Source organism: Bactrocera dorsalis, chromosome 2 (genome assembly GCF_023373825.1).
Source record: "Bactrocera dorsalis isolate Fly_Bdor chromosome 2, ASM2337382v1, whole genome shotgun sequence".
Classification (NCBI taxonomy): Eukaryota; Metazoa; Arthropoda; class Insecta; order Diptera; family Tephritidae; genus Bactrocera; species Bactrocera dorsalis.
The window spans coordinates 71,384,144-71,402,140 of NC_064304.1; the positions used below are offsets into that span (position 1 = coordinate 71,384,144).

General features: G+C 36.6%; 1 protein-coding gene across 4 annotated transcripts in view; it reads right to left on the reverse strand.

Annotated features, from left to right (window-relative positions):
- LOC105228427 (equilibrative nucleoside transporter 1) overlaps nucleotides 1–17,997 on the reverse strand; it is a 159,873-nt gene extending 141,876 nt beyond the window's left edge. Inside the window, exon 1 of one of the 4 annotated variants that reach the window (XM_049450098.1) lies at nucleotides 17,964–17,997. In XM_049450098.1, coding sequence (XP_049306055.1) covers nucleotides 17,964–17,982 — 19 coding nt within the window. In that variant the 5' untranslated portion in view covers nucleotides 17,983–17,997. Of the gene's footprint in view, nucleotides 1–17,557; nucleotides 17,577–17,741; nucleotides 17,933–17,963 lie in introns of those variants that run through there. The other 3 variants (XM_049450102.1, XM_049450100.1, XM_049450103.1) reach the window with 3 other exon arrangements.

Sequence of the window (17,997 nt, forward strand, 5' to 3'; positions counted from 1 at the left end):
TTCATTTTGCTGTGCCTAAATTAAGAATGAAGCTATCAGAACAAAACTTTGCAAAAATATTGTCTTCAGGTCATTCCATCTCACATTCAAAAATAATCGAAATCGGAAAATATTTTTCAAGCCCCTGATATCGAATATATGGACTTCTGTGCCTAAGGCTGATTTTTTCCCGACAAAATCGGTTATGGGAGTAGTGGACTTTACGTGTTGTCAAAAATTACTTAATGGTAATATGCATATGTGTCAGCATTATTTGCTCCATGTTAATCCATGGGAGGATAAATGGACAACGAATCGGAAGATCGTCACAATAAATCGCTTTTTATGTTCTAGTTAACAATGCATGTTGAAATACATACATGGCCAATCTAATACGAAAGTATATAATCTTCATAAAGTATCAGACATGAAAATTGCGAAAATACAACTGAAAAGGGTGGAAACCCATCTAATTATACACTAGTCCATAGGTAACCGTGATGTACAACAGCAGTTGCCTACAGCATTTTGCGAGGTTTATACATAATTACGTTTCTAATGAAATAATTGACCTATATGATTTCTAAAAAAAATTTCGCTTTATATATTTTGTAAAGTTTTCAAACATTTACTTTTTACTACTTTTGTATTGTGAAATGTTTAGTAATATATTACGCCAAATAAAAAAAATGCTCCTTTTTTTTTTAAATTATGTCAGAAGTTAATGCAATCAGTCCAGATCTTCTTCTAGTCCCAATATACTCAATATAATGATTTTCGTACATATTAACTTTCCATCTGATTTTAAAACTTTTATGTGGGTCAATATTTATGGTATTTCAATGAAATTAATTGAACACTTTTTCTAAATATAAAGATAGTTTAGCGCTGATATGATCAATTTGGACCCACGTTATGGGTTACGACCTCATGGTCCTTAATACTTTTGGCTTTCAGAAGCTGACTATATATCGACTGAAGGTACCAAGGGCACTAGATCAATTCCCACGACAGCCGGTTCTACGCACCGTTGCCTACGCAACACTGCGACTCTAGCCTCTACGGCTGTGCAATCTACACATAGTTCGCGCGCCGCGCCGTCACTCACCCCGAGTGGCCAACAGAGGACCTCCACGGTCCCCAGGAGCTCAAACAAGCAACATAGCTCTCACTCTGACATGTCCCCTCCAACTTTCATCCCACTCCAATCCTCGGGAGAGAACAAATCAGCAACTCCTGGTTCCTCGCACAGTCTGTTCCGTGTGTCAGACCGTCATACGTCGGAACGTCACATCAGTTAAGAGCAATTCCTGCACTGGCTGGTGTCACTTCCCGGCGTGTTCCGGCCTGCGCACCACGAGTGAGTGGAGTGAGTTGTACGTTACCCCATACTGAACGAGTCTCCCCCGCCCCTGCGGGTTCTGCAGCTACAAAAAACACCACCTACATGCCACTCTCTCACTCCCATTACTATATTACCATTGCTAGCGGTGATCTGATAAATAGAATAACCTGGCGACCTATGCTAAGTCTCACATCAGACGATCTGCCCATAGTTATCTCGATCGAGAAACCTTCCGATTTTGTTTCTGTCGACAACCGCACATTCGTTAACTTTAACGAAGCTAACTTGCTCGGCTTCACAGAGTTTACCGAAAGCACCTTCAACGTTCTACTCATTCCTACGGACGTATCCGTTGGCTACCGCTTGCTTAATCCCGGCTGGAGGAATAGCGGAAATCTGCCCCAGTTTCCCAACCGTTTTAGCTAATGAGCGCCTTACGCCATGCCGAACCCGGGAATCCCCGAATAAGGGATCTCAATTTGGAAAATCGGCAAATGGTAAACCATCATAAACGCACCAAATGGTGCGCGCCACTTATTTTTACTGATGAGGAGGTTCAGAATGCCATCAACAAATCGAAATCATCCAAATCCATAGGCCCTAATGGAATTAACATGCATATGCTAAAGCATCTAGGCTCGACGGGAGTATGTTATGTCACCAAGGTTCTCAACTTGCCGCTGACCACTCTTCAAATACCCGATGTCTGGAAGGTCGGAAGAGTGGCCCCGCTACTGAAACCTGAGAAACCCGCCATCAAAGGGGAGTCATATCGTCCGATACCTCTCCTCTCCCCAGTAGTGAAGACACTTGAGGCTTTACTATTCCCGACTTTCACTCACCACCTGAGCCTATCCAGCCACCAGCAAGGATTCCGCAAAGTGCACAGCACTTAGCGTCATAAACGCTCAGATAGATCGTGGCCTCAACCAGAAACCACTTTGTGAAAGAACGATCCTTGTAGCGTTGGACATGTCGAAAGCTATCGACAAGTAACCACACAACGCTACTGCAGGACATCGAGACTACGCTGCCTCCAGGACTGAAGAGGTGGACAACGAACTACCTGAGCGGTCGACAAACATCCGTACTAGAATTAAACAAGAGGTCGACTAAGAGCTCGAGTTGCCGCGAGAAACGCGATTAACCCTAGCGCAGCTTCGTTCTGGATATTGTAGCAAGTTAAACTCCTACTTATCCCGAATATTATACCCCGACATATCCAATGTATGTCCTGCATGCAACGAGTCTCCGCATGACACTGACCACCTCTTTGTATGTCCTGCCAAACCTACTCATCTAACATCCTTTTAACTTTGGTCTGACCGCGTCGAAACAGCACTTTTCCTGGGCCTCCCGCTAGATGACGTCGACAACAACGTAGATAACCCTTACCATCCTAACAGGGATTGAGAAACCGTTAAAACAACAACCCTGGCCCTGGTAAAACTGTTCGAAGAGATGAGAGCAAATTTTGGAAGAGGAAATATAACAAATGTAATAATAAATACATCATTGTTTTTTTACGTAATTAATTTATCTTTTCTTATTTTTAAACGGAGAGTCGAAGGCCACTGGGTTCTTGGGATGGTTAAAGATGGGAGTGACGACCTTAGGCTGGAGGTATGTCTCAGCAGTGTGAAGTTCGCTGAGGTGCTAGAGGAGCACGTGGCAAAAGGTAGTATTATACTCGTATGTACCGATTGTTGGAAGGCGTACGATTGTCTGTCCAGTCAAGGGTATGAGCACCGACGGGTAAATTACAGCGACCCGAATAATCCGATTGTCGCATCCCGCTAAATGACGTCGACGAAAACCTGGATAACCCTTACCATCCTAACAGGGATTGATATACCGTTAAATCAACAACAAGAAACCCTTCGTCGCAGATGACGGAACTCACACTTAACGCATCAAGTCCCAGTGGCGCGTAATTAAACGGTTTTTTTAACAAAGATAATGGCTGGGATTTAGAATAGCATTCCCCGATTTCGGGTTAAAAATGGGTATGGACGGATAGAGGAGGTCCTCAATATCAAAAAAATATATATATGCGAGTATATAGTTGCCGCTGTCTTATGGTTTTTGAGATATTTGCATTTGAAGCTCAAAAGATCAATTATTTAAAAACGCGTGTTTCTCCGATTTATAATAAATTTTACACATATATTTTTTGCTTTTATATCCACTAACACCTCACTAATTCGTTTCTAACCATTTATTTTATATTAAATAGTTTATTAAACTTTAGTTGAAATCCATTTATTCATACAAACACGCGTTTTAAATAGATGAATTTTTGAATGCTATTCTAAAATTTACCCAAGATAATTATAATAATTATGAAGATTTTTCGAATTTAATATAATGGGCTGTCAAAAAAGTCTTGCGGTTTTTTATTGAATTTTTTTTTTTTAATTGAAATGAATTTTTGATGACTCATGCCCAGCTCTTGACCGATGCTACGGCTGCTACTATGCCGGTCTCTTTCGACCAATTCAGCGATTTTATCGCAATTTTCAACGACAGGCCTTCCGGAGCGTGGCGCATCTTCGACCACCTCTACACCAGAACGTTGAAACCATCGTTGTGCGGTGGAAATGGAAACTGTATCGGGTCCATAAACTGCACAAATTTTATTGGCGGCTTGAGATGCATTTTTGCCTTTATCGTAGTAGTACTGTAAAATATGCCGTATTTTCTCTTTATTTTGCTCCATGTTTGCGACGCTATAACTCACGAACGAGTTAAAAGAAACGAGTCAATCAAACACGTGTTAGCGATTGAAATGAGCTTTCCAAAAAGGTATAGCATGACCCGATGCGACGAATAAAACCAGAACTACGCACTTTCAGCGCCAACTAGCGAAAATACCTTAAGACTTTTTTGAGTATATTTTGAGAAAGAATATAGAGAATAAGCATTATGATCCTTTTGTAAATTATTAGATGCAATAAAACATACCTATAAGCCCTAAAACCTTTTTTTATTACAATGCAAAATATATTTCAGAAGATGGTATTTGTTTCCTGCGTTTGAGTTTTTTACTTATTTTTCAATCGTTTGGATTTGTTAACACTTATTATTTGACAACACGAAACACTTCTTATTGTGCATAGTGTAAAAATAAAATGCTTATTTTAAGCAAATGTCAAAATAATTAATATAACATAAATATATAGAAACATTGTAGTGAAGCGTAAGTGTATAAAAAGTGCATAATATGAAAGAAAGTCACTATAAATCGAGAAATTGCAAAATAAAAAATGCGAAATTTTCAACTTTCAATTTGCGAAAACTAAAATTTTGGGTCGGCTTCAGTATACCATCCCACGATTTCAGGATTAAAAGTGGTATGGTTGGATAAAGCTGATGCTCCAGATTAAGAATACGCCGCAAACTTATAGTTTTCGAGATATTTGCATTTAAAATTTAAAATTTTTATCTTGCAATTTCTCGATTTCTAGTAATTATTTTTTGTTTTTTTACACAATAACTAAAGAGTTCCGTGTTGACGGATAATAAGTGTTGCCATAATTACACATTTATCAAACGAATAAAAATTAATAAAAAATTTATTCCCTAACTCATTATCCTTTTTCTTGCTATATCATGAGTAAAAAGCAAAAAAGAGATTTACTCGAAAAAAACTTGTCACACCCCGGTGTTGGATTGGCCACAGTTATTTTTTGAAGCGCGGCCGAAGGCCGCCAACCCAAAAAGGAGTTTTACTCAAAAAAAAAAGAACCTGACACACCCCGGTGTTGGATCGGCCAGAACACCTAAATAGTGAGGCGCTTATGCTCCCAGTTAAGGAGCATAATGAACTCCTTTTCATGCAGGTCCTGCTAGGATGCCCTTGGAGCCACCTGCTTGGAGCGAAACCGCCTCCTAGGAGCAATAAAAAGTGGAGCTATCAACACCTTCACCGACTGCCATCCAGTGAATGGCGTTCTTGGAGTCAAACCACCACACATTGCAGACTAAGAGCTCGAGTTGCCGCGAGAAGCGCGAGTAACCCTAGCGCAGCTTCGTTCTGGATATTGTAACAAGTTTAACTCTAACTTATCCCGAATATACCCCGACCCCCGATACCCCGTTATTTTCTTAAAGCGCGGCCGAAGGCCGTCAATGCAAAAAGGAGTTTTACACAAAAAAAAACTGACACACCCCGGTGTTGGATTGGCCAGAGTTATTTTTTTTTTGAAGCGCCGCCAATGCAAAAAGGAGTTTTACTAAAAAAAAAAAGAGAGTGTGCTTATGACCGCACGACTGAAGTAAAACTTCTTTCTCTCTATCTATATGTATACATATGAATGTGTGTGTGCAATATATACATGTATGCACATATACATATATTTATTTCCTACAAATATTTAAATTTATTGTATGTTTTCATTAGTAAATTAATACTTTTGCATAGATCTTTTATTTTTTTGCATTGTTTTATTCGTTATTTTCATTATTGGGTACATCAGTAATTACTGTGGTTGAAACCGAGACAATAGGCTTATGATACGAGAAATACGATACATATATTTTAGAATTAAAATTAGACAGAAATCTAGAAAAAACTGCATCGATTGTTGTTCCATGTCTTGTAGTTGGCTCATTACGGTCATTATTCATTTGTAATTCTAATTTATCTCGTAGAAAGTTTCTCAAGAGTTGTCCATCTTCGGATGCGAAATTGATATTGAAATCTCTTGCTAAGATTAGTGGCAACGTATGATAGTTTTCTCCTAGTTCTTCAGAACCTACTCGACCATAAATCATAAGTCTTCTGTATATAAACTTTATGATATTATTAACTGTGTTATTGGGCGACATGTAAACAACTACCATTATGATGTTTGTTCCATCGTCCAAAACACGGGAAAAATTAGGAAAAATTATTTTAATTTTATTTCTCTTTATTTTTATTTAAATAAAGTAATATTTCAAATAAATTATATTTATTTCCACTATTACAAAGTGAAGATGTGCAAAATGAACTTCATTTCTTCAAAGAAAATTGATGACCTTCATGAAATGTGCATATTCGCATTATTTCGTTATCATTTCCATATTTGTACCAATAGAATTTCTATGGTATATACATACATACATATGTATATTATTTCTTTGGCACAATTGTCCGTATGTTACGAAAACAAATGCGAGCCACATACATATGCACATATGTACATACATTCATAATAACAAGTGTCACGGACAATCAATGGCCGAAACTCAAAGAGTCACGCCTGGAACACATAGAGCGGGGCAGGCTGCAAGCGACATCTGTCAAATATTAAAATACACACGTTCTTATGGACACAGTTATGTAGTTGTGCAGCTGTCTAAATAACTGTGTCCTTAAGAATGTGTGTATTTCAATATCAGATTCAGATGGCGCTTGCAGTCTGTCGCGTTCTATGTGTTCAGCACATCAATCTGTCGAAGCACTGACGCGACGAGACGCGAAAGAAACTAACAAACGATCGCCGATTGTTACCGCTTCCCTTGCCGCTGTAACAGCTTCGGCATCCAACGTGCGTAAATATGTATTCATATGTATGAACTTGCATAAGGAGCATGCATGCATGTGTTTATGTCTTCATATTCATATTCATGCATACATACATATATTTATGTCTCTTCATATTCTTGCGTATGTGAGACAGAGAACATAATGTATTTTGTACACATTTTCGGTGTCAAAATGAAAGAAAATATAAACTAGCAAAACGAAATTCTTCGTTGAGAGTCTCTTCATATTCTCTTCTTCGGCATATATGCCTTGTCATCATATGCCGTAAATACATATATTTCTGTCTCTTCATATTCTCGGTTAGAATATGTGAGAGAATTGTAAACAATGTTAAAATTGCGAGGCGAATTCCGACCTTACATACAATGTTAACAAATTTTATGTTCTCTGTCTATACTTTTAAGTTCTCTGGTTCTTGCAAATTTGTTTACATGCACACATAATTACATATGTATGTACGTGAATATGCGCGACCGCTTGGTCTTTTAATATGTACATATGTTAAATGAAATGTCGTAAATTTGGCAACGCGGTGATCCTTCTCTATATTATACGTTCTCTGCGTTCGCCTCGTCTGATCACACTTTTCGTTGCGCGTTCGTCAGCTTACTCCCCAAGCCAATTACCGTTCGCCTCGCCTGATCACACTTTTCGTCACGCGTTCGTCAGTTTACTCCCCAAGCCAAGCGCGCCTAAAGAAGTTTTACTTCAAAAACCTGTCACACCCCGGTGTTGGATCGGTCAGGTTTATTTTTTTCCTGCATTTGAGTTTTTTTTATTTATTTTTATTGTTTTCAATCGTTTGGGATATGGTAACATTTATTATTTGACAACACGGAACAATTATGTTACTGTGCATGTAGTGAAATTTGTGTAAAAAATAAAACGCTTATTTTAAGCAAATGTCTAAGTTATAAATATAAAATAAATATGTACAAATATTGCAGTGAAGTGTAAGTGTATAAAAAGTACATAATATGAAAGAAAAAAATAAATCGAGACATTGCGGAATTAAATTTGCGAAATTTTTAACTTTAAATGCAAATATCTCGAAACTATAAGTTTGCGGCGGCTATAATTATAAATTTTCTTAATCTGGAGCATCAGCCCTATCCAACCATACCACTTTTAACCCTGAAATTGGCATGGTATACTAAAGTTTCCCCAAAATTTTAATTCTAAATAAATGTAATGTTTGTTTTTAATAGGAAATAATGATATTTATTTTGGCTTTTAAATTTTTTTTATTATTTTTATAATTCACATGTTATTGGTATCTTAAAATTATTGTTGTGAATGCATCATCATTGGCCCGGCACGAGAAAAGAGCTGATAGTTAAATATTGAATAAAATTATTTTTGCATAATTTAATACAAAACAAATGGGCACAATTCCGATTGCTTTGGCGCCACGATTTGAATATACCGTTGGGAAGAGGAAGTCCTCCTGATTAAAAAATATATAGGATTAGTTTACGAAATATTCGACCTTAAAGTTCAAAAATTCGCAAAATTCGAACATTTCATGAAGCTATTTCACCACATTAAACACACGTTATTCATATTTTTCACTTTAAATTACACTATAAACTTTCAAATAAATCCACATTTTACACTTTTCGCAGGTTTTTACCTAAAAAATCTTTATTTTAAAAATTGCATTTTACACTCGTTTGAACCTCATTTGTTTACCAAAAATTACGACGAAATGGAGCGCTGCCATGTGATGATAAGGCAATTCGCTGAAATTCCTCTTTTTCGCAAAAACTCCTCTATTCATGCATTTGGATATTATCGTATACATTATCGTAATATTATATAATAATATTACGTAATAAAGTGTAAAATATATGAGTACAGTACGAAAACTCAAATTTTAAATATAAAAATACATATAAGTATCGTCACATAAAATACAAAACAAAGTATCATCAAAAATAAATGACAACAATGGCGTCGAGTAAGCACGTGTGTATAACTTGCTCCAAGTTTATAAGGGGAAACTCAGGAAGTATTAGCTGCAATAGTTGTAAGAATTGGTTCCACAAGAAGTGCAGCTTTCGGAAAACTGGTCATATTGACTGGCTGTCACTCAGAGGTTAGTATTATTGAGGCAATCAATGACAGTGATGAGAAAATGTTTGAGAAATACTTAACACCGTTCAAGAAAACAATTGAAAATATTCAGACCAGCGTTGCAGGGATTCGGCTGGACTTTAACAAGTTGGCAGAGAACAACAGAGCAGTCTCGCAGCATTATAAGCAATTAGAAAAGAGAGTCGGCGCTGTTGAGAATAAATTAACATCGTTCGATGCACTTAATGGGGATCCCAACATTATAATATCGGAGATGTCAGAGGTTGGTCAGAGGTTGGTCCGAAACTCGGTCTACGTAGACTCGGACTTTCCTCCGTGTCGTGGCAAGATAGTGTAGCTACGACGGGTGGGGAAGTGAGCAATCTTTTTGCGTCGTTCTTTGGTAGCATCTATGCGGAGAAACCTAACGACAATGGGGAACCAATGCTCAAGCTGTGGAAACATCGACTAGTTACGATGTGAAATTATCGGAACTCACCATCCGCTTTGATGTAGTGTACGAGCAAATGTGCAAACTAGATGGAAAGAAGGTAGCCGGACCAGATGAAATACCGAACATATTACTGAAGAGCTGTGCAGTCGGACTTGCCGAACCAATAACCCACATCTTTAGTAAATCACTGGAGATGGGTATTTTTCCGTCGGCATGGAAACGCTCGTATATTTGTCCAATTTACAAGACAGGGTCAAGATCTGAGGTGTCCAACTACAGGCCAATATGCATACAGCCGGCAATGGCAAAGTTGTTTGAGAAACTTGTTTGCAGCAGGTGAATTTCGCCTTCAAGAATACGATCTCGACCAAGCAACATGGGTTCTTTGGCGGAGGGTCTACCGCTACAAACCTTTACCTGTATGTCGATTACGTACTGAGAGCGTTGGACAAGAGTGAAACAGTTCACACTATCTCCACGGATTTCAGCAAAGCCTTCGACCATGAGCTCTTAATAGAAAAATGGCTCGCTACGGAGTGGCGGGAAATATATTGAGTTGGTTCAACTCGTACTTGACTGGGAGATTCCTGCAGGTGCGAGTGAATGGCTATGTGTCGTCCGAGTTTAAAGTGTCGTCCGGGGTTCCACAGGGTTCCCATCTGGGGCCAGTGCTGTTTAGCATATTTCTCAACGACATTGGGGACAAAATATCGTCGGACTTTTTACTTTATGCTAATAACCTCAGAAAGATAAGCACTGTGGATGATATTAGTGCATTACAGCAAGACCTTGATAGACTTGAGGAGTGGAGCGACGAAAATAAATTGAGTTTAAAATAAAGTGCGTGGTGATGTTCTTGTCACGGTCCTTGAGTCGTCGTCCAGCTGTTTACCGTATCGCTGATCATCAGCTAGAAAAAGTCACAGTAATAAAAGATCTTGGTGTCATGATTGACAATGCACTAAATTTCGCTGGACACATTGACAAAATTACATCACAGGCATACAGGACACTTGGGTTCATATTCAGATGTGGGGATGACTTCAGGAATGCTGGTACGTTCGTGGGGCTGTACTCGACCTTGGTGCGTCCGATGTTGGAGTATTGTTCATTGGTTTGGTCTCCTCATACCGACTGCCTCATTGACAAAGTGGAGAGAGTGCAGAAGAAACTCTGTAAATATGTCGCGTACTTCCCGAGACGTAAAGGATGGGTTGGAGGCTCGGAGGAGGTTCGTGGTCAATTTGAAATTTATGACCTGATGAGTCGGAGACAAATAACAGATCTCTTGTTTGCTTTTAAGTCACTAAATGGATTAATCGACTCTCCGAAAATTTTGGAACAATTCGGCATTGTAGACCGAATGCCTGCGTTGAAGGACAGGCTGTTAAAAACAATCAACTCTTCGAAGAACTACGTGAGGGGTGGACCGAGGAGCAGGGTTGTAGACTTAGTCAATAGACATGAAAATATTAGTATGTTTGGTTGTACATATGCGAGCTACGTCTCAAGGGTTAAGAAATTAATTAATAATGTATCATTAATGTGTGATTTGCCTAGTCATGGATATGCCTTCTTTTTTATTTCTATTGTTATTGTTATACTTCTCAGTACATAGCCGACTGTCGTGAATAATAAATAAATCGCTTACAGATATAATAACCAAAACTTATCCATTTTATAACGAAAACTCAAATTTTGTTTCAATATGAGTGCATAACGAAAAAATATAACTACTTTAACCACTTCATAACAAAAACTCAATATATTTTTTTATTTTTAACGCAGAAAAGAGTACTACGCGAATGTACTTCAGTCACCCTGGGTATTCGCTCGGCCAGGGTTATTTTTTTTTTTTTTTTTTTAAAGCAAAGAAAACGCTGCGAAACGCTGAAAAATCCTTCACTTCTGGTTTTTAAGGTGTGGCAAACCAGGTTTTCCTCGTAAATATAAACACTCGTAAACTTTTCAGCGATAAATTTGATAAGTGATTTTTAAATTACTAGTTTTAGCTGAAAAATTACAAAATAAATGTGAAACGCGAGTTTATTTCAATGCTTGGCACGATTCCGATTACTTTGGCGGAGGGGTAAAAAAACCGAATTTCCGATAAATCGGGTATGTGCGGATAGCGGAGCTTCTCCAGAGAAGGAAGATCCAAAAATAATATTGAAATAACTTTTATTTTTCAAAATATTCCCGATTAAAGATTCAAAAATTTGCATTAAAAACACATAGTATTTCTCCAACTTTCACTAATTTTTTTTTAAATTTTTCACTTGGTATATTTAAATATACACTTTAAACATTGAAATAAGTTCACATTTCACTTTTATTTTGTATTTTACCTAAATTTATTAATTTAAAAATCACTTATCACACTCATCGTTGCAAAGGTTAGATTGTTTACTATTATGAGGAAAACAAGCGTTGCCACATCTTTAACACCAAATTTGTATTTCTTTGTCTGTTTCTTTGCGTGATTCTTTTTTCTATATTAATTATAATAAAAAATACTTTCCAACATTTTTCAAGTTATAATATTGAATTGTGAAAACTTTTTCCATATACATATGTATGTATATGTAAGTTATTATATTGCGCTCGAATGCAGCATTGCAACAACACAGCTTAGCGTATGTCATCACCACGCAACCTTTCGACAGTGGCGCTTAGCAACATCAACACCTCGCGCATATGTTTTCTAAGCTGTCCAACAACGGAACAGTCCGGCGCTTAAGAACACTGCGCAGGCAATTAACCTTGCCCATGTGTTTGCCTACCAACAACGCAACGACGCAGGATAGCGCGTAATTCTATCACCACCCAGCAACAGCTCTACCTTGTGCTTGGGTTAGCCAAGCAGCCCGCCAACAGCCCAACTCGGCGCCTAACAACAGCTTCACCATGCGCTTGGGTTAGTTAGGTAACCCAGCAACAGTATAATAAAGAGCATAAGATCACTGCGCGCAACAATAACAACAACACCTGAAAATCATTGGACGAGAGGGTATTTAAGGCTGCGCTGTTAGCATAGCAGGACAGTTCTTGGAGACAACGCATTAGTTATAACTGAAAAATTAATTAATAAAGTTTATAAAACCTAACTTGCTTAACTTGTATAATATGCGATTTATGTCCGATAAAGACAAATAAGTAAAAATCTATGATAATATTATAAAATTTATATCATATCGGGGTGACTGAAGTACGCGTAGTACTCCTTTCTGCGTTGGCGGCCGCGCTCTAAAAAAATAACCCTGGTCGAGCGAATACCCAGATTGACACCGAAGTACTTTCGTGTAGTACTCCTTTCTGCGTTGGAGGCCTTCGGCCGCGCTCTAAAAAAATAACCCTGGTCGAGCGAATACCCAGATTGACACCGAAGTACTTTCGTGTAGTACTCCTTTCTGCGTTGGAGGCCTTCGGCCGCGCTCTAAAAAAATAACCCTGGTAGAGCGAATACCCAGATTGACACCGAAGTACTTTCGTGTAGTACTCCTTTCTGCGTTGGAGGCCTTCGGCCGCGCTCTAAAAAAATTACCCTGGTCGAGCCCATACCCAGGGTGACTGAAGTACTTTCGCGTAGCACTCCTTTAAAAAGATAATCCTGATCGAGCCAATACCCGGGGTAACCTAAGCATTTTATTATTTTAATACGTAATAATATTATATATTACCTAGTTGTTTATTAAAATTAAATAAGAAAAAATCCATATGCATGGAAAGATTATTTATACTCATTTTAATTTGAAATATAATTTATAGACACACTTGTTTTTATTAGAACTAAGATTGCTAAATAAAGAAAGAGGAATTACATCAAAATAGAGAAATTCAGCGAATTGCTCATATTTGCATATTATGCAGCGCTCCATTTCCTTATAATTGTTAGTACATAAATGATGCTCACTACGAGTGTAAAAAGTAATTTTTAAAATAAAGATTAAATAAAAAGGGAAAAATGTGGATGTATTTCAATGTTTATAGTTTAATTTAATTAATTTAAAGTAAAAAATGTCCGAAAAGTGTGTTTAATGTGGGGAAATAGCTTGTTGAAATGTTCGAATTTTGGGAATTTTTGAACTTGGAAGTCGAATATCTCGTAAACTAAGCATTTGTGGACCATATAACCCTATAATATTTTTTAATCAGGTGGACTTCCTCTTTCCAACGGTACCTACAGATCGCGGCGCCAAAGAAATCGGAATTGTGCGCAATGCTTAGGGTATATTTGAATCAGAGAGCTGCAACGATCACAATTTTTTCAATCATACCCGATCATTGACTCAGATTTGTTGTGATGGAAAACTTTGCTTCAACAAAAATGAATGATCGTAAGCGAGCGTGATCAAAGCGAACAATCAGTTACAATCACTGCTTGTTTCGTAATGATTTTTCTCGATCGAACGCCTTGTGTGAGCAGCAAAGAATGTTCGAGAATGCTGCTTGCATTCCGATCGATCACAATCATACCGTTTGGTCATACCGGGTGGTTACTGCCAGCAGCGCAGTCGCTGAGCGTTCTTTTTCTTTAGCTGGAAATATTATAACTGAAAAAAGAAATAGGCTCAGACCGTGTTCAGTTGATAATGTATTGTTTTTAAATTCATTTTTTTTTAAGTTTTAGCGATTAAGAAACCAAGTTTATTACCCTCTTTTAATTTTAAATTTTTGTTGATCTCAATGAAGAAGTGATAAAAATTTGAAATTTGTGTTCCCTAATATTTTAAGCATTACCTTTGTTTATTAATTTTAAGCATTAATTGAATTTTAGTTAAAAATGAAGAAATACATATATGCAGTAATGTTTTGGTTAATTTTATGCATCGCAACTTGTTTCCGTTAAAACACACAAATATGTACATACAAATTATGCAATTCTCGATCTGATTGGTTCAATCACAATCAATTCAAAGGCATAGTTGATCGATGCCTGAGTTTTCGTGCATCGTTGGACTTGATCGTCCTTTTCTGTACAATCATTTCCAATCATCATACCGGAACCAACCAATCAGTTTCAATCAGCAAACAGAGCAATCAAATCAATTGATCGAACTCCTTCGTTTTAAGCACGAAACTCGATCGAGCAATTTTGTAGCGAACAGCTGTGCTGAGTTTGACCGTTTTGAGCGTGGCTGATCAAACCGGATCGATCATACTCAATGCAGGTCTCTGATTTGAATATACGGGTTGGGTTTAGTATCGCGCCGGTTAATTTTGGCTCACTGTAGCTAAACGAGAGAACCAAATTGAAAATTTTAAACACGCATGTATGCTTAACAACTTTTATTTAAAACATATTTTATAAAAATCGGTTCACAAATTTTTCCACAAATTCTCTTTAAAAAATGCTATTTTTTGCAAATTTCTCAATATATGCTAGTGTATTTTCCTCTGTTGTGCATTGTACCAAACCAATTATGGATACATTTTCACGCACATATATTACTTATGAATTATAAAAACCACTAGTAATGTTTTTTATTACTTTTGATTGTTAATTTCTTTGTAAATCTTTAAATAAAATAGACCTTTTTCTGCATTGAGTTCAATAATGCGAAAAACCAAAATGACTGCCTAATTTGAACTGTCAAATTGCCGTCAAAGCACGAACAAAAGGGAATAAATTAAACCCAGTTAGCAACAAATGTGTGAAGAGAACGCGAAAAGGTGTTCATTGCTAAAATACCGTGGATGGCGTAGCCGGTGTTGGACCGACCAGGGTTATTTTTTTTTGAAGCGCGGCCGAAGGCCTCCCACGCAAAAAGGAGTTCTATGCGAAAAAAATTTGTTACACCCCGGTGTTGGACCGACCAGGGTTATTTTTTTTGAAGCGCGGCCGAAGGCCGCCAACGCAGAAAGGAGTACTACACGAAAGTACATCGGTCACCCCGGGTATTCGCTCGACCAGGGTTATTTGAAAGATAATGAATGGAACTTTCGAATAATACCACCCTTTCCCCCCTAGGACCCCGGGGGGCTCTAGGGCAGCCTCCTGAGAATGGCGTAAAATCGTAGTTTTTCCATACAATTTTCACTAATTATTATAAAATTTGTGTATTTTTACGCATAGAGTGACTCTATGTTTACTATTTTTATTATTTCAATCAATTAAAGTGGAAACCCACTTTATTTAAATAATAAAAACACTGAAAATTAAAAATTGTATATGTATCGGTAATAATGCATACAAGTAGTTGAAGTACCAAGATAACCCAACCAACCATTTATACAAGACCCCCTAAATAATAAAATTGGGTTTTCATCGCGCGATCTTTTTTTTCAAATTTTGAATATATTTTCAGCATAATATACTACATTGAAACAAGCGCCGCAGGCGAAAATTTGGAATAAAAAATCGCGCGATTTTTTATTCCAAATTTTCATTATATTTTCATTATATTACATTGAAACAACCGCCGCACATTGGGATATCTGTGGCCGAAATTCAAAAATTTCATGTTGTCTGATTTGAATGAAAATTTCACAGTTTGTTACCAACTATCTATACATTATTTTCCCAAAGTATTAGGATTCTATCTACATTAGTTTTTTGTCCAGAAATGCCCAAAGTTGGTGAATTTAGAGAGCATCAAAATTAGCAAAAAATTTACTCAAAAGTCAAATTATTGATACAATAAAACAACTATTGAAATTCAACTTCGTTATTATTTTTCATTTATAATATGTATCAAAGAAAAAATTTGCATCAAAATCCATTGAAAAAAATAATGCATAAAAAATTTTGTGGAACAACATAATTTGGACGTCAAAATTTCAATGTTCTTCAAATTCAAAGTGGTGCATCTTTTTAGCGCTGTCTACCGCTGTCGACATACATATACCGAATTAAAGCCCGAAGTCTCAGCTAAACGATAAAAAAAAATCAGCTGCCCCAAATTGCCCCCCTTGAAAAAAACAATGTCAGAATGTCACGAAGATGTACAAAATTTGCTAAAAGAGACTTAATAAAAGAGAATTTAGTTGTATGGGAGGTGGGCGTAAAAGTGGGCGGATATTATTGAAATTTAACACCAACATATATAATGTCATAAAAATGCTATGTACCAAAAATCAGTGCTGTAGGTCAAAAATTAAGTTTCAGCTTATATGGGAGGTGGGCGTAAAATAAAATTTTTTAAAAAAATTCTTTCATTTTTTTCTTGATTGGAATCCAAAACAATGATGTACCAAATGTCATTGTCCTACGACAACTCCTTATATTTTTAGCCGCAGTATGCACTAGCAGAAACCAATGTGCGCCGCAGTATATAAGACCTACCATTTTGATTCGTTGGGTTATTACTATCTTCCTTTTGTGCTTATTTTCTTCGTCGTTTGACAGTTCATATTCAGTAATTTTGCTTACATTTCAAGGAACAATATAACACGTAATTGAAAGCTGTTTTATTTATTAAATTATACATAAAATCGCAACTTAAAATCCATAATTTATCATTAATTCAATTAAATATATTTCAAAGAATGTGTGTGTGTTAAATTGGTTAAATTTTTTGCAAGCAGTGCAACAAAAACTTTAAAAGAAGAGAGCCATTGTTTGAGCAAATGTGAAAATGTGTGTTTTTTGCGTACTTATATCTAAAAAACAAATTAACATTTAACAATAATTTTACATTTAAACAAAAGTTTAATTCATTGGCTATCCGTGCTATATAAATTGAAAAAAATCCGTGCACGCATTTAAGAGGAATAAGCAGTGAAAATGGGATACTAAACTAAACCCAACCCAAACATTTCCCGAATATACAGTAGAAACCCAAAAAAATTTAGTGAAACGCAGAGAAATAACATCTGTTCTTAGTGCAAATTTTTGAATTTTTAAACGTGAATATTTTAAAAAATATTAGTTATTATGTTATTTTTGGATATTCCTCCTCTGGAGAAGCTCCCTTACCCGTACATGCCCCATTTATACGGAAATTCGGTTTTTTTTTACCCCTCCGCCAAAGTAATCGGAATCGTGGCAACAAATATGTTGAACCGAATTAGTGAAGGGCCAGGGGATATTAAAACAAAAAAAAAATGCATTATAAATCGGAGAAACACGCATTTTAAATAGTTGAATTGGCAACAATATACATAGATATGTACGTATATATCTATATATATTTTCTTGATCTGAAAGACCTTCTCTAGCTGTACATACCCTTCTTAACCCGAAATTGAGGGATGCTATACTAAATCCGAGCCCCACAATTTCCCAATCGCAATCGGGTGGTAATTATTTATATGAACATTATGTGTTAATATCCCATGTAAGAACATAAATATTGAAACTAAATTTTATTACTAAACGAGCACTGTAACATTGCATCGTCTGTGGTACTCACAATAAAAACCTTAACAAAACTATAAAGAATAAATTAGAATTAATAACACTACAATAGGCACTGTTTGTTACTCAATCAATAAAAGGCTAATAATTTCTACTTCTCATATTTTTAATGCATATTGCTTATATTAGCTAGTTTCACATACTATTTTGTTATCATTTGACTAATAGTATCTAGCACTCAACACATGTGCCGTTTTCAATTATCGTCTACACTTACAAGAATTATTGTTGACCATAAAACACTTTGAATC